The sequence below is a fragment of the Echeneis naucrates genome, chromosome 11, assembly GCF_900963305.1.
Source record: "Echeneis naucrates chromosome 11, fEcheNa1.1, whole genome shotgun sequence".
In the NCBI taxonomy this organism is placed as follows: domain Eukaryota; kingdom Metazoa; phylum Chordata; class Actinopteri; order Carangiformes; family Echeneidae; genus Echeneis; species Echeneis naucrates.
Window position 1 is genome coordinate 7,581,138 of NC_042521.1, and position 24,124 is coordinate 7,605,261.

General features: G+C 41.5%; 1 protein-coding gene across 6 annotated transcripts in view; it reads left to right on the forward strand.

The window, feature by feature from the left end:
• Positions 1 to 24,124, forward strand: part of trps1 (trichorhinophalangeal syndrome I) — a 103,651-nt gene that overhangs the window by 46,320 nt on the left and 33,207 nt on the right. For 5 of the 6 annotated variants that reach the window (XM_029513772.1, XM_029513770.1, XM_029513771.1 and 2 more), the window contains exons 3-9: positions 1,429 to 2,139; positions 2,684 to 2,799; positions 8,402 to 8,996; positions 9,185 to 9,396; positions 9,877 to 10,087; positions 10,267 to 10,507; positions 13,928 to 14,732. In XM_029513772.1, the coding sequence (XP_029369632.1) occupies positions 1,429 to 2,139; positions 2,684 to 2,799; positions 8,402 to 8,996; positions 9,185 to 9,396; positions 9,877 to 10,087; positions 10,267 to 10,507; positions 13,928 to 14,732 (2,891 nt within the window). The remainder of the gene's footprint in view (positions 1 to 1,428; positions 2,140 to 2,683; positions 2,800 to 8,401; positions 8,997 to 9,184; positions 9,397 to 9,876; positions 10,088 to 10,266; positions 10,508 to 13,927; positions 14,733 to 24,124) is intronic. The other variant, XM_029513775.1, reaches the window with a different exon arrangement.

Below are 24,124 nucleotides of genomic sequence, written 5' to 3' on the forward strand. Positions count from 1 at the left end.
GATCAGAATTTGGCGTCTATCAGGCGTCTTTCGGGTTTGACTGTTTATGACAGACGGCATACACACACACACACACACACACACACACACACATACCCATACAAACAGCATATGGGTCAATGGGTTGACTGTGTTTACGACCGAATATGAACTGAACGACCACAAATAAACACATGATGGCATGCACGCGCACGCTCTCGCAACGAAAGCGCACGCAGTATCTCTCTGTCACGACTGTTGTGAACAGAACGACCACAATTGTTCTCTTTTCAAACAAAAGAAAGATTATGGCTTAACATAAAACACATGGTTGGTTATTTGATGGCTCTGTATAGTGATTATAAAGGAGTGGAGGGGAGGGATGGTGGGACAAGGGGAACGACAGAGGGAAGGAGAGGGCCGAAACAGAAAGAAAAAATTCAATTAAATTATTGCAATTGTTGTAATTTTTGTAATTGGAAGAACCAACAGAGAATTAAAATAATGGCTGAAATTTCAGTTACTGCTTTTTTTGATAGTGTTTTATTCTGAATGCACATGATCATGGTGGAAAGGAAGACAAGGCAAGTGAAAGTTTGCGAAGGCAGGGTACAAAGTAAAATGGGATATGAAATGAGAAAGAAAAGCAGACAAAAAGAAGGTGTCGCGGATAGCACACGATGCAGAGAGATGAGAAAATGTTGGGCGCTAGGAAATAAGTGACAAGGCCGCAGAAAGAGATGCAAAAGAGAGAATTTTTTTTTTTTAGTGCTGGAAGGGAAGAATTGCAGTCTGCCGCCTCCCTCATCCATCTTTCTGATATGGGGTGTGTGGTTTGATGTGGTTTTGTGTTGGCCATTCTCCCCGTCTCTCTCCTCCTCCCTCTGTCTCCCCCTGTTCCTCTTTGTGCCTCACCCTCTTGTCTACCAGTCTCAGTCTCTCTGATATGGTTTGGGTTTTGATGTGGTCATGTGCTGAAGATTCTCACGAATGGTTTCTATAACGATAAAAAGATTCACTCCCTAATTCCCCTCCCCAAGAAAACACTCGCACTTGAAGATGCAACTAACATCCCAAAAACACACACACCAAAAAAAATGTCTCTCAGCTGAGATGTTTCTGATTTGTTGGGGCTGTTTTATTTTGACGAGGGTTGTGGTTGGGGACCGTTACAGATTTCACTGTTCAAAGAAGTTTTAGAAATTGAATCAAAGTATTCTGTACACATACATCATTGTAACAAAATTATATTTGTGTGCATATAATCCACAGTTTATTATTTGTATCCAACAGAAACCATGTATCTCCTAATGTCTCGATATCAAGGGAAATCTGCTCGATATTTTCACATCCTGCATAGTTTCATAAATATTAAACACATGAAGAATATAATGGAATTTTTTTAAAAGTTAATAAAAAAAAAAAAAAAAACTTTTCTCTCTGTTCCAGAGATGGTGAGGAAGAAGAATCCCCCTATCCGGAGTGTAGGAGGTGAGGAGGAGGAGGAAGAAGAGGGGAGGAGGCCAGCAGGAGAAGAGGAAGAGGAGGGAGAGGAAGAGGGGAGAGTAGGAGCGGAGGCCGAGCGCATAAACCGGCCCTCTGAGCCAGAGTCCTCCGAACGAGTCCGAGGAGACGAGGAGCATGAGGAGGAAGAGGGAGAGAGCGAGTGTGTTTCCTCATCAGTCTCTCCCTCATCAGTTGGTGATCGCTACAGTAATAATGAGGAGAGAGGGGGGAGGAGAGGAGGAGGAGGGGGGAGGGCCAAACAAGGAGGAGCCACATTGACCGACAGACCTGAGAGCCAGTCGGAGACTGAGGATGGGGAGAAGGGGGCAGAAGAAGGAGATCGAGGCGATAGAGACAGGGAGGAGGCAGATCACCTCACGCCACCTCTCCTCTCCACTCATCACCTCCTCCCCAGACAGGAAGTGGGGGAGGAGTCCACAACTGACATCCCTCTTTCCTCCTGCCCCTCTCCGAAACTCCAGGACTTCAAGTGCAACGTGTGCGGTTACGGTTACTACGGCAACGACCCAGCTGACCTGGTGAAGCACTTTAGGAAGTATCACCTGGGTCTGCACAACCGCACACGGCAGGATGCTGCCCTCGACACACACATCCTGGCCCTCCACAACATGGCCCCCCAGCACGCGCCTCTAGGTAATTCCAGCTCCCAGATGAACACATTTCAGTCACATATTTAGCAATAGATTTTCTTTTTTTTTTTTTTTTTGACAAATTGAGTCAAAATAAAATAAAGTCAAAGCACTAATTCTATCACAAGCATGAAATAAACACTACTGGCCAAGGCTTGGAGACTGTATTAAACATCACATCAATGCCATTTTCCCTGAGTTGTTGTCTTGAAATTATTGACCTTGATCTAGATAAAAATACCTCGTTCTGTATTAATACTCGCTAAGTGGTTATCTCTTAGTAGAATTTCAGTTGTAGCTGTTGTAGCTGCATTGTTAAGTTATATTTTTTTAAAGATATAAAACATTATCATTTCTTGTTCTTCCATACAGTTGCATGCTATCCACTGTGATGATAGCTGATCCAAACATTTTCCTTTTTCCCAGATATCAGACTTCTTTTAGGGTCTTTTTCCCTCCAGAGACACACTCATCCCCACTACACTCTTCTCCTGCACCCACTATTGCACCCATATGTCTGATCCTCCCTCTTGAATTTCTCCTAACAGACATCCAGACAGGACAAGGGCAGAGGAACCAAGCCAAAGATTTGGTGAAGACAAGGCCTGATGTACACAATCAGCAGCATAGGGCAGTTATGTTGAACGGCACATATGACGTACAGGTAAGATTAATGGATTTCAGGCACTATGTGTGCATTTTATCAAGTTATTTTGTTCTTGCAGCAATGCCTGCAAAAAAAAAAAAAAAAGACAAATAATTGTGCACAGAGTAAAGCAGTTAGTTACTTCCACAGTTAGAAACAAGTTAAAAATAACAAAGCTACAAAAAGCTACACACACTATTTTATAGCTAGTGCACCAAGTTAATTGGAAGGAAGGGAAAGTTTTTGAGGAGTAGAACAAAGATTTCCTAGTACTTCCAGTACAGCTTTCATTTTGTTGCCTCCTCAGTTCTATGAAAAGCCTGTATTATAGGAGCCCGACATCCCTGAGTAGCTGTCAGTTTCACAGTCCTTTCTGCCATCATTTGAAAATGACCTCACCATAACTGAAGGTTCCCACTCAGGGCATTCGATCTGTGTTTATTTATCCCTCAGCTTTTTTCTGCAAGACGATCTTGTTCTCAGATTTAGTGAAAACTCTGGCAGCCCTCACTGCATCACAGAGCCATTGCATTCGTTGGAGGTCACAGTCCAATAAGGACATCAAATTTTTTTAAAAAGGAGATAATGTCCCACCCCGATGTCGCCACACTGGTTCTACAGCATCAGCATCCATAAATCTATTGAACAGGGAAGGTAACAGGTCCCCTGGCACTCAGTACCCATTTTTAACCTTCTTAACTTTGTCATAGATACCATCACGGCTCTTGTTACAGGTTCAAAGAGGCAACTGAAGTGGCAGATATCTTGCAGCTCTCGAGCAGGTCTCTCTTTAGTAATTGTTGTCCATTGATGTTTATGGATGTCTCAGTTGCATGAGAATGTATTTCTTTCATTAATTTCCAAGTTCAGATTAAACAGAACAGACAGCACTTTTCACTTTTAAAACTGCAAAGGTAGCCCAAGTGTTGCACACTAAACAGAAAACATAAACTACAACAGACAATACTATGTAAAGACAAATACAAGAGGGAAGAATAAAAATATAAAAGCATAAAAATATAAAGCACAGCGGGCGGTAAAACAACTCACAGCAAGTGCACTACATGGGAGCCATGCAAGGTGAACTGTAAATCACAGTGAGTTAAAAGCCAAGCAGTACAAGTGTGTTTTCAAAGAGATTTAAAGACAGGAAGCAAGGAGACCTGTCTTATGTGCAAAGGCAACTTGTTCCAGAGCAGCAACAGCAAACGCTCAGTCCCATTTGCGCTTCAGTCTCGTTTTGGGGGCTGTCAGCAGCAGCTGAACTGAGATGGGCAGTAAGGCTGAAGCAGGTCAGAGAGGGAGCGAGCCTATTTAGACATTTAAAAACAAATCAGAGAATTTTAACATCAACTGTACAGCTACCGCACAGGGAGCCAGTGAAGGGGGGCCAGGATGGATGAGATGTGCTGGCACCTACAAGTCTGTGTCAAAAGGCGGGCAGCAGAATTTTGCACAAGCTGCAGACAGCCAAGGGAAGCTTGGCTAATCCCCACATTAAGAGAATTGCAATAGTCGAGACGAGTTGCGATAAAAGCATGGATTAAATTCTCTAAATCTGGTCTAGATGAAATAGGTTTCACCTTGGCTATTTGTCGGAGTTGATAAAAACTATTTGAAATACACAGCTGATCTGCTTGTCAAATTTAAAGTCGGAGTCAAACTTTACCTACAGTTTACAGAATCCCTGAGACACGGTGACAGAGAGCCCAGGTCATCAATGGGGGGAAAACAGCTACTCGGTCCAAACGTGACTTCTGTCTTGTTCTCATTGAGGCTCAGAAAGTTTAATGAGAGCTAAGTTTTCATATCATTAAGACAGCTTGTCAATAGCTTACAACAGTAACTGTGTTGTATTGCTCACATTTCAACATGAATGGGAATACTTCAAATCAGACTTTATGTTTCAGAAAAGTTTTACATGGTCAACAAGTTAAAAACTGATCCAAAACAGGTGACACCTTGACTTAGTTAACAATGCACTGTACGTAATTATTACTTGTGCCACATAAATCTCTGCATTTTGGTCCATAACTGAACTGAACAATTTATTAGTTTGAACAATCTGTAACTCATTTGCAATATAGAGTGTGTGTGATTTGGACAGTGAGGCATTGTGTTGCAAGTTACAATTTTATAGACTTGACAGATGGAGAGACACAGAAAGGGAGACAAATAGGGCACCTGGCAGTCAGACTGCACATATGTGTGCACGTGTGCTGAAGCAAATGCACAGGCAGACACATGGACACACTGTCTGTTTCACAGATCACATAATCAATGCTAATTTTACTGCATGTACGGTTTGAATAAAGGCTAGTAAATGTAAATCCTGCAGTAATCACTCCTATTCAGAGAATAGTTGTGCAAAATTTAATTTAATTCAGTGCTAGTGTGTAATTGGAACAACCAACACCAACTTGTGTTGTTGTGTTGTGTGGCCGTAATCACTAAAGCTGGAAGTACAACTACAGCAGTGTTCACTTTGAAATTAGCTTTTTTTTTTTTTTTTTTGGCATTCACATATATTTTGCTAATGTAACCTCACTTTGTAAAAGTTTTTCATAATTCCTTTCATAATAATAATACTAGTATAATAATAACTAATAACTAGATTGCATTCAGATGAAATATGTATTTTGTAAAAGTTTTATATCAACATTTTGTATAAAATGTTTTGTGAGTAAGCACTGAGAGTAGTTTTCATTTGGAAAAAAGACTTTCATAATTAACTGAAAAGCAATCTACAATCACAAATTGTAGACTTACCTAAAGAATTTTCAAACTCATCAGCTAAAGATTTTCCCAGCACTGCAATTTTGCTTAAAATTGCAAAAGACTACAACATTTCCCATACATTAGTTTGAGTTGTGTGATCTTCCCAACGGCATTATAATCTGTTGGTTGTGAGCAGGACACACACCTTCCTGAGCAGGGTTGCCTGCATGTGAGGCATTTAGGGAACAGCGGTAAATTTTTACTAACAGTGTGCATATGAGGGGTTTAGGGAGCATCTGTAAAAATAACCTGGGCAGTCCTCTCCCTTCTAAGGAGTGTCCCCCATGCCAAGTGGGCCAAGTGTACACATTATTTTCAAGATTCTAATTTAAATCTGATAAGACGTCCATTCTTTTTTTTCTTTTTTTTTTTTTTTTTTTCTTTTTTGTCAAGAAAGAATTTCATGTGTGGGAATATTTTCAATACTTAAAAATGTTTGTCTTAGCTATACACATAGTGTGTGTTAATGAAAAAAAATTTGCATCTCTTTTTCTGCATTGGAACTACTCCAGTTTTTAAAAAATGTAGTGTGCAGGAACTGTAGGGTTTTGTATGAGACCTTTTAACTAGAAGATCTAATAAATTTGTATCTATATGGTTGTATACGAAGAATGAAGAGTATGGGGAGTTTCATTTCATTTAAACCAGCAGTCTGTAATGGCCGTAAGTCACGTAATGGACACAGAAACACACATACACAGTAGTGAAGCACACATGCACACCGAGTCAGAAATAGAAAATCCAGTGGGCTTAAGTCGTCATTATGAAGAAAAAGTGAAAGTATAAAAAAAAAAAAAAAACCCGAATGAAAGGGGTCTCTATTCTCTTCATCACTCACTAGCTGTTTCTCTCTCCTGCCCACGTTTGGAAAATTCCATGTTGTCATTTGCTAAGATGAGGTGGCCTGTGAGCCAATAAGATCCCAGGAAAAATCACCCAAGGAGGAGAGGGATACGGAAAAGAAGGAAAGAGATGGAGGTGGAGAAGAGAGAAGGGAATGAAAGAGACAGAGAAAGTTTTTGAAACCAGCCGAAGCAGTCGTTATAATCAGTCGTTGAGCAGTGTAATGAATCAGCTGTCCAACATATTTAACTTTTTGTCTCTCTCTCTTTCTGACAGTTGTCTCTTTCATCATGTCTGTCTCTTTCACCTTCCTATTTTATCTGCCTCTTTCTTTGCTCATTCTTACTTCATTCCCCTTCTCTTTTGTAACTTTTGCAACTTCTCAATTTCCTTTTCATCTCTCTCAATTCTTTCTATTCCTCATCTTACACACTTCATTTCTCCACTCTTACTTGTCCCTCACCTCTTTTCTTTCTTTCCCACTCACTTATTATTTGTGTCCACTCGTCTTAAAGATAGCTTTTTTCTGATAAGCTAGTCAGGGTCTGTGGGAAATAATTATTGAATGATTGCTGTTGTGAGACAACACAGTAAATGCATGATTTATTACTTTTAAGTATCCTTTTTGAATTAATTTCTTTTAATTGCCAGAAGAAACCTGAGAAGTTTAATGACCAAGCCTTGACTGCTAGTAATCTATATTGGCACTGTAAAAATGCAAAATTCTCATGAACACAGCCTCTGCTGACAGACTCCCAGAAGTCTGCATCAAACCACAGATCTGTAAAGAGACAAATCCAAATTGTACACTTGTGTGCCACATGTCACTGAAACACTTGCCTGACTGCCTGCTCACCTATCAGCAGCACGCTGCAATCACCTACAGTCTCAGGGCTAATCTAATAAAAAACAGACGAGTGTCAGGTTGCGCGCCCAGTGGTGCAAAATCTTGGCTTCACGTGGTGCATACTACCGTAGAGCCTGTAGATATGCTTGAGAAATGTGGTTTGGTTTTGATGAGGGGGGCTTTTTAACTGGCTACAGTTACATATAGAAAATAACAGATTGCATGCATTTTGCACTGAAGTAGTACTTGGAGCAGGTGAGGCACAGTTTTTCAAATTTGCAGCAGTGCTGTTCTGTAATTGGAGTCTAATGTTGTGTACGCCTGCCTGCTGCATAGGAATTAAAAAAATCTGGCCTTTCTGCAGTATAACTTTTCGATTTCAAGGAGTATGTGCATTGGGGACAATACATCAAAATATATTACTGATATATGAGATAATAATGATAATACAGTAATAACCCTTAAGTCAGACTACTGTCTAATGTCTATACCAGTTGGTGGATTGGTTTCTAAAAAAGTGTATTTTGGTTCAGCTCCATTTTAGTGAATCTCTTCATATCCCATATGAGCTTTAATTAGATTAAATTTCCAATATTCACAGGTAACCACAGTTATTAGAAGCTGCAGCCCAGAGAGAGTCTCCATAATGAGCTCAGTGTGAATCAGCAGCTAAGAAAGAATTTCATATACGCTGTTAAATTTCAAGAATTTAATTTGATATGATTGAGATAGCTTTTGCATTTGACTTTTTTTGGAATAAAGTTGCAATTTGTCTCATTGTTCAGCTTGTGATGCTGCAGTTATATTTTCTTCACATCAGAAATTAGCTTTGGCTAAGTATGGGCAGCACAGACAGAGCAGACAACAGCCCAAAGTTGAATCGTGGCTCTTGCAATTCATTCGCTACAGCTGACGTGATATGCCACCAGTGACAAAATGAAATGACACAAATGAGAAGACTGATAGGGTTTTCCAGATTACTTTTGGGTAGACGACAGTTGTAGACAGATTTGTTACCTACAGAGAATAGATTATCAATGTATTTTGCAGTATCTGTTGCATTATTTAAAATGGACCGCAAATGTCTTTTTAATAGCACAACTGTAACAAAGACATTTCTTGTTCTTTTCCCTTGTTTCTGCTTGTTAACAGGTGACATTGGGCGGCACGTTAATTGGGATTGGCCGGAAGACCTCTGACTGCCAGGGGAACACTAAGTACTTTCGCTGCAAATTCTGCAATTTCACATACATGGGAAGTAATTCCTTAGAACTTGAACAGCACTTCCTGTCCTCACATCCAAACAAAGTCAAAACTCTGTCGACCACACCTCTGCTGGCGACCAACAACCTGGCGACACACGACAACCAGGCAAAGGGGAGGAGCCAAATCTTAGACGGGGCGGAGCGAGTGGCGGTGAGAGCGGAAGACGACTCCTTGGTCGGTTATTCCATCCCAGTTAGTGCATGTTCAGATTCACCAGGCTGGACAGCGGAGGTGGGTCGAGGTGCTGTGCAAAAATACTATTGGTGCAAATTCTGTAGCTGGAGCTGTGAGTCGTCAGGGGGCTCAGCTAAGCTTTTAGAGCACTATGAACAAAGACATCGAATGGGCATGGCAGGTTCTATGAGTCCCAACAACTCTAATGCTGGGGTGCTGGACAGAGAGAGAGGAGGGAGGAGAGAAGGAGGGGAAAGGGACCACCAAACCTCCAAAAGCCGGAAAGACCCATCCAGCACCAGCCAAGGTAATGAAACGGGAGAAAGTATCATGAAATCTTTCTGTCATATTGTTGCAATTGGTGTGATACTACTTTGTTTGCCTTGAGCATCATGATTCAGTTGACCCCTCTTAAAATTTCTGACATGTACTTGTGTTTCTATGCCAACACTCAAACTCTTGTATTTGCTCTTTGCTTTTTTTTTCTGCCCAAAGGAGACCCAAACAGCGATCCAGAAGCAGTCGTGACCAGTTATAACTGTCAGTTGTGTGATTTCCGGTACTCGATGGCCCACAGTGCAGATGTGATTGTAGTAGCGCCCTTACTACTACACTATCAGCACAACCACTCCATCCACCGGTGCTGTATTCAGCACTGCATGTACTGTCCACAGGGGCTGTGTCAGCCGATTAAACACCTAGGGGAGGTGAGACTGATAAAATAATCAAGTTTTTATTTGCTTTGTGTTTTGGTGTTTGTTTGGCAATTCCAAGAAAAAAAAAATGCTGCTTTATGGACAGAAGAAAAATAAAATAAAATATAAGAGCAAGTGTAAAGTTAATTGTTCCAGTCTCCAGGCTAGTTAAAATTCCCTTGCACCCACTCATGCTCCCCACTCTCATTTGCACCAGCTGGAAGAGAGTGCCGTTGTGACTCTTGAAAATGCAAAAAGGATGATTATTAGCTAGAACTGAAGATGGTATTTTTCAGTTAATGATGTTCATTCACACCGCTGGTGCTGACTTTCCCTGCTTTGATATCTTCTGCTTTGGCAAAAAGTGAAACACATCAGATGGAAACACTGATAGAATTCAAAATCATCATACACATACACAGCATTGTCAGGAATTAGAGTGTAAAGATTCATATCATCGTCACACTGAACTTAAATGATTTCTCCATTTAGGTTTCCCATCCTTTTGCTTGTCGGAAGCCCACCTGTCCTAAATGCTCTTCCAAGTTTCCTCAGTCCACCAAACAGCAGGACACAGTTGGTTCAAAACCGGCCGCCACCACCCCAATCGGGATGACCCCTCCGAATCCCAGAGGTGACTCAGGTGCGATATCTGGATCCATCTTTCACCCCTCTAACTCTGCCCATCCTGTTGTCACACAAGGTATTTACAGGCATAGACATTTAGATATTTTCTGAACATTTGTACTCAAATTTAATTTCTCTGCCACTAATATTCCCGGTCTTAGGGATTTGTTTAAGTAAAGCAGAGCTTCAATTATTCCTCCCTTATTATGTCTATCTGTAACTCGCCCCTGATTTGTGCTGCTTTTCTGAACCCAGGCGTGACCCACTTATGTGACCAGTGTGCGTTTGCCACCACCGACATTGATGTGTTGCTGCAACACTATGAAGGGTGCCACACCCTGATCAACCTAAAGGGTGCTCCCCCACATGTCAAGTCAGAGGAAGAGGTGGCAGCAGACAAGGAAGGTGGGAGAGGATCGGGAGGAGAGAGGGAGTACTCTTGTACCAAGTGTCACTTCATCACGGAAGTGGAAGAAGAGATTTTTAGACACTACAGGTGAGATGATGGGACTAGCAATGTTAGTTGAGGATAAATCACTGGAAAAGTAAGAAGCAGTGTTTAAGCCACTCAAAAGCACTGAGCCCATTCAATTTATAATTTTTTTTGTACTAGTGAGTTACTGAATGTGGCACCAAGTGACTTTGTAGAAATGAATGTGTTATCCAGAGTGTTGGTCATTTTATGATGAAATGTTCCAGCAAGTGGATGACTGTTTATAGAAAAATCCAGTCACACATCAAAAAATTATAAAGTATTACTTTTGTTGGGATTCAAACCCCTGTAATTCTCTTTCAGGCAGTCAGTCATCCAGGAAGCGTTGACTAAGACTGCACATTTTCAGCAACAACCCACTACAAAAAGCCCGCTTACACATTGGCCTCATTTAGACAGTCATACCTGGAAGCTTGAGCCGCTTATGAGACCAGGGACACTTGTAGTTTAGATAATAACTATTGTGAGAGCAGTCTCTGTAACTCATTACGCCCACCTGAGCCAGTGATTTATCCATTGTAGGGGGGCAGTATAGTGATTTCAGATGCTGCAAGTTTTTAACTAATAGGATGATAAAGGTGTTCCTTTCAGTCCTATTAGCCTCCACAATCAGCACCAAGTTTCCTCTCTAAATTAGAAAGAACTTAGTCCAGCCTTCAAATGAAGTCCAGGTCACAAAACAATGAGAAGCTGGTTTTCCTTACAACCTTTAAAAATGATTCAAGCAGGGACCCTTTTGCATCATTGCCCTATAAAGCACAGGTGTGTTGTTTTGGTAGAAGCTAAAGAGCAGTGCTACCTTTGTGGTTTGGTAAACTCACTTCTGTCTCCACAGCTCCAGAGTCATTTTCAGGTCATTTTCAAACTTGTAGTTTTATAACCCAACTGCTGAAATTTGGTTTTGCGCAGCTTTCTAATATGCAAGAGGGTTTTGTCCAGCTATATAACGCTATATCCAGGGACTTATAAACAGACTTTGTGTAAAATCAATGGAGTTCCCTTGTGACAACGACCAGCTTTTTCACTGATTGTCCTTCCTGGGGCAAGATTTAACAAAGAGGATCAACCTGTCTACACAGAATCAAATATTTACAATGCTCAGAGATTTTCTGACTTTACTTTTCATGCGAGTCTTTAAAGCAGTTTTTACTAGCACAAACAAATGTCATTGTGCAATATGTGCATATGTATCCCTCCTAAATAAACTATAAGCTCAGTTTTAGAGAACTAAATGCCTGAAGGGGTCAGACTACATGGCACAGCCGGTTTGTTGCCCATACACTCACTCATTCACTGAGAAAGACAAAGGAGAGGTGATTGGTTTGGAGAATGGAGGACGAAGAAACGGAGGAAAAACTTTTACAAAAGGAAGAGGGAAGACAGCAAGAGAGGATTTAACAGTCCACTCACATCTTTAACAGAATTCAAACTCCAATCAAATAAAACTGAAATAAAGCCAGAAAGTTTCAAGCCCCTACTAACATCTAAAAGAATTCCAGGGCAGAGTTTAAGAAAACAAAACCTACAATTTAATTTAGAGCCCAGAACAAATGGTCATGGTGTTAGAGGAAGGAATTTACCAACTGAAACAAACTCGTCAATCTCACAGTAACATTTACCCCTAAGCACGCTCACTTAGTTGCTGTCTGATCTGTAAGGCGCAAGATACATACACCAACAAGCATTGTCTAACATACTGTACTCCTTTATTATGTGTTAAGGCGTGTGTGTCCATGCCCGAACATGTCTGTGTCTGTGGACTTATTCAGGTCTGTATTATATGTATGTAGGGATTGTGATCATTGCTATCTGAGCTTTGGGGGGGAATGCTGAGTTAGCGTAACCTTTCCAGAAGTGGGATGTGACGACCTAATAAATAAATAAATAGATTAATGTTAGACTCCCTGACACTTTATCCAAGTGAAATGTGTGTATTTCTGACAGGTGAGCATTAGATCTGCATTACAATGATTTCACTTCATATGTCTCAGTGTAAGGTATAAGGCACACATCATTATTATACATTTATGTAATGGTTGTTTGTTCCAGTAAAAGACCTATAAACTATAATACCTGCTTGGGACTTGGTTTGACTTTGGTTTATAAAGACAAGACACAGTTATCTTTAAGTAAAGGGCTTAAAACCAACTCACCCAAGCTGCTTTACATTTTTATCCTTGAAAGCTAAATCTATTAGTCTCTTACTTCTTTTCCACAGAAATACATGCATTGCAGTGTGTGTATCTGTGTGTGTGTGTGGGAGATAGATGCAGCTGCTGACAGCACTCAGGGGGAAGTCGGATTAGATCAGTACACGTGTAGAATGAATGATACCCACTTCATATATTATGTTTGTCTGTGTGAGAGCAAGAGTGTGACAGAGTGAATAGATGAGAGAATGCGTCCGTAAGTGCACAGGTCCAAGTGTGCATGCAAGCATGTTTGGTGTGTGTGTGTGTGTGTGTGTATGGCGATGACAAACAGAGAGGCCACTGTGTCTTTGTTCAGCATCTGGAGGCATTTAAGTCCACTAGGTACAAGGTGTACTTTAGCGCACACATTTTCACAAATTTCTACATATATTCGGTTCGTTTTTGCTGGAGATTCTGTTCATATCTCCAGCTTGAATCAATTATTGCCCAGGATATCTTTTTTCCCTCATTAATTAGGGTAAGCGATGGAAAAAAGAGGGAATGAGACCAAGAAGGAGAGATACACAAAATCAAATAGGTGCAAAAGGTGGGGGAGACAGTGACGATTCGCAAATTGCGTAGAATGTATTTTTTGCATTTATTTATTTAGGATTTTATTAAAACCACATGTTCTATTACCCTGTCATACACACAGAAATCATGTCTCATGAAGTGCTGAAAAATTGAAGTGATGGTGTATATGTTCTAAAAAATAACATTTCTGGGTGTAATCTTGATATAGTATAAGCTGTTTGCATGAAGAAGAAGGATGAATCTCATCTGTTTTGAATGTCTTACTTCTTGGTATACATGGTTTTTCCTTCTGGCATAAGAAGCATCAAAACTGATCCCTCAGTCAGGAAAAACCTTGATGATGATAATTGAGGGTTACACCAACAGGAAATGAAGGTGCTTTGTTGATGATCCGTTTCCTGCCCACTACATTTATGTACATTGTTCATTGTCTTGTTCTAATACAAATGTGATTTTAGTTTAATACTGAGTTACTTTTTGGTCACAGGCGTGGTAAAATTGTACCAGAGGAAATCATGCCAAGACTAATGCATTTAAAGTTTAGTCAATTTAGGCTACATAGTTTTAAAAAAATACATGTATCTGTTTTTTGGGTTTGACAAATCCAAGAATGCAATATTTATTGTTCCACTTAAGTAAACAGGGATTTTTGTGTCTTCGAAGCTAATTTGCATGGTTTTTCTTTTTCTCTCTGCAGACGTGTCCACGCGTGTTGCCGTTGTCGTCGCTGTGACTTCACAGCTCCTGATTCATCAGCCCTCCTTGACCATTTTAACTCTGTCCACTGTCATGACTCCTCTCCCCCATTAGGCTCATTGACAACAACCTCCTTACCAACCTCACTGACACCCTCATTAACACTCTCAGCCAATGGCTGCTCAGCTCCCTCGACCTTAGCCATTAAAGAAGAGAGCAAGGGGGATCTTCGCCTCCTCTACTCCCTCGCACCCCCCGAGGGGCGGTTGGCAGAGGGAGGCAGGGATGAAGCAGGAGGGGGAGTGAAAAGTGAGGGAGGTGAGGAGAAAGAAAAAGAGCGGGAGAAAGGCTGGGTTCTTGGGGAGTCCAGAGGAGTTGGGGAAAGAGGAGGTGAGCAGGCCCACGGTTTACTGTGGGTACCCAAGGAGAGAATGGTACCTGAAAGAGGAGCAGGCGGTGGGAGCCCCTCACTTTTCCCCTCCCCCCTCCCACTGTCTTTTGTATCAACCAATCACGAGGCCTCACAGCAGAAAAGAGGTGTGCCCTCTCCTGGCATGGTTTACCTGGGAGACACCAAGTCATTTTTGGGAGATACCAAATCGTTTTTGGGAGACGCCAAGCTGTACGGAGGAGGAAGGCCAGGAGGAGCCACTGCAGGTGGAGGTGGGGGGGAGAAGCAGAGCCAGATGCCCCCTCAGCAGTATACAGCAGGAGGAGGGAGCGGAGGAGGAGGAGGGAGTGTGGGTGGTGGAGCACAGGAGGGGAAAGGAGGAGCGGCTAAAGAGGAGTCCCAATCCCTACTACGGGTAAGGTGGAACGTGTGCATACTCTTACCATCCCCTGTTACGCAATCACCACCTTTTCTCTTTTACTTAAGACTTCCCTCTGTTTCTTTTACTCCCTGATTTGAGCTTTTAGCTGTGAATGGAGGCCTTTGTACCCAGATCCTACCTGCTGAGAGCATTAGTTGTCAGAGTGATGCTATTAATACGCCTTTATCTTCATTTCCTTTGAATCACATGTGAGGATTAGACCACATGCAGTGAGCAGCTGCAATGAAATCAGTAATTCTTCCATCATATTTCAAGTACTTATTCACATTTTTGTTGCAAACCCAAGTGTGTATAAGTGTCCCAACATACTTGTGTGTACGTTCATATCTATTTTACTCTTTCTCCCTGTGATATTCCATGACCTAATCATCATTTCTCATAAGCGACATAGTGTTTTTATGATACTTGAACTCGTAAGGCTGTGAAATTCGCCTGTTGCGTGGGAGACGGGGAGGCAAACTGACACTTAGCACGGTTACTACCTGTCAGTCAATTCCCCCACCCAGCTTTGTGGCCCACAGTGCTTTTCACTTCACAATGATGTCATGGACTGGCAGGAGCAGATTGTGGTTTGCTAGCCCCAGAGAGCATATTGGCTATGATCACATTAGATCAGAATAGACTGAAGTTTGTGTGCATGTGTGTGTGCGTAGGGGGGGCGTCACAGCACTGACACGGTTCCATGTAAGTAGTAGTATATAGTGTGAGTGGTGCCAGTTCATAGAGTACGCATAATGTGTGTAAGTTGCATGTATGGCCTCTTTGTATGTTCATGTGTGTGCATATGTGTGTGAGGTGTTGGCAGTAACTTGGCAGACTGGCCAGGGTGGGGCAGCAAGAGGTTTACTCATTATCGTGGGTGGGGCACTTTGCGTCTGTGAGAGAGTCAGATGAAGAGAGGGACTGCATGCAAGAGAGAGAGAGAAAGGGAAGAAAGGACGATGGTGAGAGTCAGATATAAAAGTGTGCGACAAACAAAAACCCCATACAGTTCCCCCCTTTTATCTCTACAGAGAAAGAAAAGAAAAAGTTAAAGGAGTATTTGGGTAGGTTTAGGTTTAAACCCCCCCCCAGTTCAGCTTGACTGAGCTCATCTTGATTTTTCACTTCCCAAAGAACGTCTTTCCTTCAGTTATTCAACTTCAATCTTTCCTTTATTAAGTAGCATTAAAATTCAAAAACATGGTCTTACATCCTTAGGTCACTTAGACTCGTTATTTCAATGGTGCGGTGTTGACATTATATTAAAGCCTCAAACAAAAATTCTTTGGTAAAAATTACATGCTCACAGTTCAGCTGCACATCGTTTATAATGGCCAACCCACAAGTGGTCAGCAAGGGTTAAGCTCAACCTTTACTTTCAGTTTCCACTAAGGTTCATGTGGACTGATGAAGTCACCTGCATAAATAGACACTCGGTATCCATGAGTGACCCAGTGTTGTCTAAAAACACATCAAGCATCTCTGTCTGTGTTGGAGTCCATCAGGACCTCAAGGAGGTAAAGTAGCTACTGTGTGTGTTTGTGTGTGCATGTAAAGGTGAGTAGAAGGAAGAGAAAAAAGGGGAGGGAGGAAACAAACAATCAGAAAACTTATTAGACAAGAGAAACTGGGCATGACTCACGTCTTTAATTGCTGAAGATATGGTGTTTGCTGCTATCTCTCTCCCTCGCCTCACAACAATATTTATTCTCAGTTTCCATGGCATGCAGTGACACGTCACATGCAAACACAGATATACCACACATACACATGCGCAAACAGGCTGGGGTTGACTCATCAATGGGCAGGGACTAGGGAGGGGCACTAATGCAAAGGATCATCTGAAATAACTAAGTACACACACACTTACTTACACCCACACAGGCATTCAATTTAAATTTGCCCTTTGACGCAACTGGGCAGAGTCTGAATTATAAAAGGTGAATCCGCCCAAAATACAAATTGACTTTGTAAATGGCAAGTAAGAAGCAGCGAGGGAGAAGTTAGAGGGAGGTGGAGTTAAGGCGGAGAAGGAGGGTGAGAAGGAAGAATAGCTCTGATAGAAGGATGCAGGGAGTGCATTAGAAGGGAGAAAGCGAAGGATTAAAAAGATACAAAAGCAGAAACAAATGGTCAGAGTCATATTTCTTCGAAATGTCTGTGTGCGTTTTTCTTGCCTGATGTGTTTGTGCATGCAGTCCTGTGCTTGTGTGTGTGTTTCCCCTCTTCCTCACTCTTTCTTTCTGTTCTCTTTGTGCATCGATCCATCTCTCCCATTCCTTTCCATTCTTTTTCTTTAATTTCCCTCCTTTTCTTTAAAGGACAACTCACCTGACACACAGGGATCAATACGCACTTCACGCACACACTCACGAGTGTCGTGGCACACACACACATACCGGGTCTGAGTTCTTGGTGTTCTGGTATGTGAGGCTTTTTGCTTTGCAGAAGGAAGAATATTTTCTTTTGAAAGGCCTGATCTATAATTGCTGCACAGTGTTGCCCTGTTGAATCATGCTATTGGCTGTATTTTCATAGTGATATATTAGATCGAAGGCATTTTCTAGGTTTGAAATTTTGTTTTCTGGATGTTTGACTGACTGCATGAGACGAGGATAGAAAGTGTATGAGGTCCAGACATAAAATAACGTGCTCGATTGATGTTTTAGTTTATAAGTGGATGAGACAGACTTTGAGTAATGGTGGTAATGGTGGCCTGAGAAGGGTCCAACTCTGAGCCAAACATATGTGAACATGTGAATATACCCAAACACATGTGAACCGACGCAATATTTAGATCATCTAATAAATCCCAGATTGTTTTCAAAGGCAACTCCAACTCAAGGACAGTAGAGAAGAGGAGTGAGTGGAAGAAACTGCGGATTTGACCTTAACAACACAATATAATTGTCTTCATCTTATGTGGTCATAATGCAGTACAGAAATGTGAACCTTCAGGGTTTTAACAGTCCCATGCGTGACATTAAATTCCATTAGAGTCGAGAGACAGAGAAAATACAGAGACGAACCGAGAGTGATAAATGGGAATGTGTGCTTTCAGCAGATCAGAGAAGAGTTTCATTAAAGTTTTTCTCGTTTACATTTCTGCCCAACGGAGCTAATTATGTTTTAAGACAGACAGACACACACACACACACACACACACACACACGCACAGTTGTATTTCCATAAAGTTCTCATTACTTATCATCCTATTTCCCTTCCTCCCTTCTTCCTTGTGTAAACCCATGTCAGTGTACATGTGCATCTGTGTGATGCTTTTCACTGCCTGTGTGCTTAATTATGTGTGATGTGATTGCATTGTGTGTGTGTGTGTGTGTGTGTGTGTGTGTGTTATGTAAGGAAATCAAAGCATGACTTTTACTTATTTTCCGTGCCAATAATTTAACATCACTTTATATCCGCCACAGGAAATTATGGAGCTTATACTCCACTCAGCCTGTGTGTTACTTTGTGTGTGCCTGCATGTGTGTCACTTTGTCTATGTGTGCGTTGAATGCTGTTTTAAAAACAAAGTAGAGGGGGAAAAACTGCAGTGATGCTATCTTCAATTTACTTGTGTGTTTTTTAGTTTCCTGTCACAGCATCTCCTAAAAATAAAATATTGTGATGCTATCATTGAAAAAGAGAACGGAGTTGAATTTACGGTGAAAACGTGAGGATTAGCTTAAGTAGTATGTGATGTGTGCATCTATATTATGTGTGTGTGTGTGTGTGCGCGCGCGTGTGTGTGTGTGTGCGCGCGCGTGTGTGTGGGTACATAAACTGATCTGCAACTGGAATACACATTCAAGGAGTTTGGACAAGTTTATTTTGTATCTGTAAACTGTTGCACACAACAGATATTTTGATTACAGTTCTTATTTGTTATCGATATATTTATATATTTTTTGATGAAAAGTCGCTCCGAAGGTTGGATTTTAACTTTAAGCCCTCTCAGACAGTTGCACAGTCCTGAGAGATTTGCAATGACCGCCATGCAATCAGGTCCCTTTAGCTCCGTCTGATTCAATCCTTTACTTGCTGATGTGGAATATTTGGCTGGAAATTACGTTGGCTGATGGAAGTGACGATGCATTGATCTGTTGCTTGCGCTCAGTAAGTATATGCTGTATAATCTTCAATATAAGCCCCAAGCTCTACCAGCTCTTAGACATCAATACAATAAAAAAGTCCAGGGCCATCTGAGCTCAAAGGTGCAGTGTTTGCTCAGATAGATGTGTCCTACACACAGGCCACTGTGGATGTGAACTGGCTTTATTCTTTCTAGTCGCTGAAGTGCAGTTTGTCTGTGTCTGCATATGTATGTTCTGTGTGCACATATGCATGTCTTGGAAAAAGGAAACATACTGATATTAGCCAAAATGCTCTCCTCCCCCCTCTCTCTCTGTCTCTTTCTCCCCCTCTCTCTAGCAAACACACACACACACACACACACACACAGACTTGCATAGAGACACCCACAGACATACACGTTGACACACATACACAGAGTGTCTGTTCTGAGCTCAGTTTGTTTGTATAGCAGTCACATTTCCCATCAGGACACAGACTCAAATAAACACAACCATGCTGGAAAGAAGGAAAGAAAGCAAGTGTGTCTGTGCGTATGTGTGTTTCTGTGCGGTGGTGTGCATGTGGTAATGTGCCTGGTGTGTAAAATCCAGGCTGTGTTTAGTGTAACAGAAACATAATCAGACAACCAGTTTGCTGTAATTTTGACCTGTGTCTGTCTGTTTGTCTGTCTGTGGAAAAACTGGTGGGATAAGCTTGTTTCTTAGCGTATGTGTGTCTGTGTGTGTGTGTGTATTATGTGTGTGCGCGGATGTGTCACAGTTATGACCCATGTGTGGCTTTACGCTGTGTGACAGTCCACAGCAGCCTCATTGTCTGCTAGGAATATTACATTTGCCTTGAAAAACAAATTACACCATTTTGACCACATTTAAACCCATTTTGGCTATTCCACACATGCCACGCTCACACAGATATTACAGCCGACAACATAGACTGTAGGTGACAGCTTGGCATTTTTGGCTCAGACAAATAAAAAATTAGCTGATTTGTTTGACTACGTCTCGGCTCATATTTAGATGCTAATCCTCTTTTCAAGGGTGTTTTGAATTTTCTGATTGACTGATTCCGACTTGGGTTTGCGAAAAATATTTGAAGAATCAAATGCTTCCAATCAACCTGCAAGGATAACATGATTTCGTTGTCTTGTTTTTTTTAACCACATTATAATGCTCATCATACTAAGTGGAAAGTCACTAAGAAGTCATATAAAAATCCAAAAAAATTACATCCCGGGATTTGGCATTGTGGATTGTCTTTGGTTTAGTTTCTGGCAGCTCAGCAGCATATTAATTAATCAAATGTCCCGCAGCTAGAAAGTTTGTGCTCAATCCCCTGTGTTTGAACTGTCTCTCCTGTTGAGGGGTCCTTGAGCAAGACATTGAATCCCTATTTGCTGCAGGGATGCTGCTGGATAGCTGACCCTGCAGTCAGGCCTTCCTGTGAAAGGGAGTGAACAAGATAAGGATTTACTCCATCTGGGATCAGTGGAGTATAAAAAAAAAAAAAGCCTTTCCTGTAATTATTTCAACGTTACTGGCGCTCAATGAATTGTCCTATTTAAAACAAACCACACCGATCTGGCACCGAAGTAGGAAAAAGCATTAAAAGTATTCATATAGTTCTGCACAGTCCTTTAGATTAAGTATGATTATACAGGAATCTTGATCTAAAATGCATATATAGCTCAAACAGAGCCAACGGACTATTTTCTCTCATAATATCATGTAATGTGATATAATGAGTTTGACTTGGGCCTAGCATGCCGTCTGTTCAGATATCGTCTCAATCCAGTGACTATTTCATTGGTTCAGACACATGTCGCTTGCGCACGCAGCCTCGTCATTGGTTGGGCTGAACGGCCGTGACACAGATGTTCCACCCTTCCAGCCAGCGAATCAGCCAGGTGTTTTTCATCATGTCGACATGGCAACGGTAAAACACAGTGGTTATTTTAGCTCCTAGCTGTAATTTAGACGTTTACATCAATTACTGTTACAATCAACTTACACACACACACACAGCCCCTCTTTCTCTCTCTCTCTCTCTCTCTCTCTCTCTCGCTTTCTCTCTCACACACACACACACTTTTCCAGTAGTGCGTGTGTGCATGTGTGTGTATGTGTGTGTCCATGTGCGCATTTCTGCATTTGTGGGTTCTTTTTTTATTTCTATGTTTTGCCGCCGTGGCTTTCACATCACAGTCCCTCAGCTCTTGTATATTTCTCTTTGTTGGTCTCCCTCTCTCTCTCTTTCTCTCCTTCTCCTTCTCTCTCTTTTTTGTGTAAGGCGGGAGCAATTCACCACAAGCCTTATATTTGTGTGTGCCTGTGAATGTGTGTGCACATGCAGACGTGCATATGTATGTGTGTTCACACATGGAACTAATATTGAGGCCAGATGTTCATTTTGCTACAACAAGAACTCTACACGCAATGCTAGCCAGTTACACTGACACACACACACACACACAAAAATGCATGGGGTACACCATTCTGGCAGCACTTGTGTAATTAGGAAGCTGATTGGTTAGATTAAATGTCCATCTGACCCCTGACCAATAGTTAATTTGAAAACTCTGCCAGCCTTCCCTTTTCCTCTGTCTCTTGGCTTGGCTTTCCTTCCCCCATCTCTTCTTTTAATCTGAGGCTCTTTCACACAATCAGGCCGTTTGCCTTCATAATAGTGACTAATGGAATTTGACGGAAGAGAGGAGAAGAGGCTGAAGAAAAAGATGGTGAATAGTTTGTGTAAAACTGCTTCCAGCAAACGAATGAAAGTAGATTGACAAATGAGTAGATATTACTTCTGTTTTTATCCATTAGGGTGTTCAGGCCATGAAATGTACAATTATTCTGCACAAATGCCTAATGTGCACCATAACAGTTTAACATACAATGCCAGTTAGAAGACTTTCTTTGCTTTGTTTTAAAGGGGTCATTCTCTCGATTTTACATTTTGAACACCACACATTTCAGTAAAAGGATGCATCTCCCAGCATTCAGGACAGGATGAGAGAATTTTATGACGCAGCTGCAAATTTTGTCACAGCATGCAGGGAGGGAAAAAGCCTGAGAAGGAGCCGCATAACAAATCACCTGTACAACCAGCATCATAACAATGCGTAATACAACATCCAGTCAATTCAGTCTGCATTTCCACCTGTTTGTGACACATCTTTAATGTGTCTCGCCATTTGGCCAAGTTTGGTTATGCAAGCTGGGAAAACATCACCAATTCAGTACACCTCCTTCACTGTGACAAGAATTAAGTGAAGAATCGCAAGGTCCAGTGTCCATATTGAAATTCACATCACAAAGGCACATTCACTCTCAGACATAAAAATTATCGGCATGCATGCACAAAACCTTGACCAGTCGTCTTGATTTTAATCTACTACACTTCAGGACACCTAGTTAGGTCCTGCTTTGGTGGGCGTGTATCTAGGTGATAGAGAGAGAGAGAGAAAGTGTGTATTTCTCTGTGTATTTGTGAGTGAGCAATGCCATGGCAACCTTGGCGGTCCAAGGCCCTCTTGGCAAGCAGGCGAGATTGCCCTGGGCACGTGCATGTGCAGCACAACAGTGTGTGTGTGTGTATGTGTGTGTGTGTGTGTGTGTGCCCGCATGCGCATATGTGATTGGGATACAAAGTGGGGACTTTAACTTTTAACTCCTCAGTGGAAACACACGTTCACCATCTTACTTAGCATATATTCAAACACACAAAGTCTGCTTTGCATATTCGATATGGAGGCAAAGCTAGAGCGTGGGGTGCATCCTTTTTCTCCCCTCGCCATCTTTTTATCTGCTTGCTTCTTCTTTAGCTCCTCCCTTCTCTCTGTCTGTTTCCTCCAATGTGTCTCCAGAGAGGTTTCACTCATTAGGAATTCTCCACTAGTGTTTGCATGCGTGTGTGACTCTTTGTGAGTATGTTTATAGATTCTGCTCCACTGGAATGATGCATCTTGTATACTCAATTCCCCTTAAGACTGTTTCTCTGTCAGTCTCTCTCTAGCTGTACACACACAACAGGACCCAGCACCACTCAGTCCAGCTTCAACTGTTCAGGACTTGTTTGCTCATTGTGTTCTTGTGGTCCTGCGTAGATCTGTGGATACTAGAGCCAAATTTGAAGATGTCTTAGTCTGATTGTGCAGCAAGAGCAATGTTTTTCTGTTTTGTAATCTATCCTTACAGCTAAGAGTTTTTGGTGAGAGCCATAGAGAGGCTGAGTTTGCTCAAATGGCATTTTAGGTCGCTGCAGCTGCTTCTACTGGCTATCGACAGGAGGCGTCCCACCTACAACACAAGCAAGGCTCTTTATGTGCAGTTTGAGTCAAAATTAAGGATTTCTTTTTTTGTAAAAAATTTAAAATGCACATGAGGAGTCCTTAAAGATTAAGAAGAATGTTCACACTGTTGGAAAATGTAACTGATGTGGAGTCTTTGGAGACAGATGAGGAAAAAAAAACCTGACATGAAGCAATACTTGGTTAATTTGACTGACTATCAAATTACATAGCTCTTTAATAATTATACCTGCCCTGTCCAGAACTGAGGACTTCTTGTTTGTTTTCAGAAGCCCCTCTCATTTGAAACGAGGGTTAAAAGTCTTCATAGATGGTATTATGTTAAAATGCTGTCAGGTTTTTACCCCAAATAAGGGTCTGTTTCAGAGTCTTACCACTTACCAACTTACTTTCTGAGATTTCTATCAAAAAGAAGTCTGACGTGTGAGTCTGTACTGAATGCTTGTAGTGACTTGTGCTTCACTGTCCCATTCTCTTGTTGTTACAGTTGTGTAAGCAGTGACACATTCGGGCAGGAAAAGGCAGTCATTTATAAAACAAGTAGTCTATTCCACAGGTAAAGTCATTTTATTTGCTCAAAGTCTGAAAGCAGAAATAAGCTAATCAATTAAAACTCCACTTGCAGGGCCAGAAGGATGCCTGCTGTGGTTTCTGCTTCCATTGTCACTGCACTTAGAAGTTTATGGATACAAAGTTCAAAGTAGATTTCCATTAATTTCTATCTGCTATTAGTTGAACATTTAAAGTTTTTGCGTTGGCCTATTTTTTAGTCTCTGAATAGTAAAGAAGATGTGGAGGCAAAGTTTTTTCCCACCCAACACCAGTATCAAACTAAAGTGTTTGAGAAAGAGAGTAAAGATGAGTATTGGCTGAACATATTGTCAAATTATCCTGCTAATAGCAAAACTTGTGTACATGTGTTAGGGTGGTGTGTGTTTGTGTACTTTTAACTCTCACTGTTACTTGAAGATGCGTC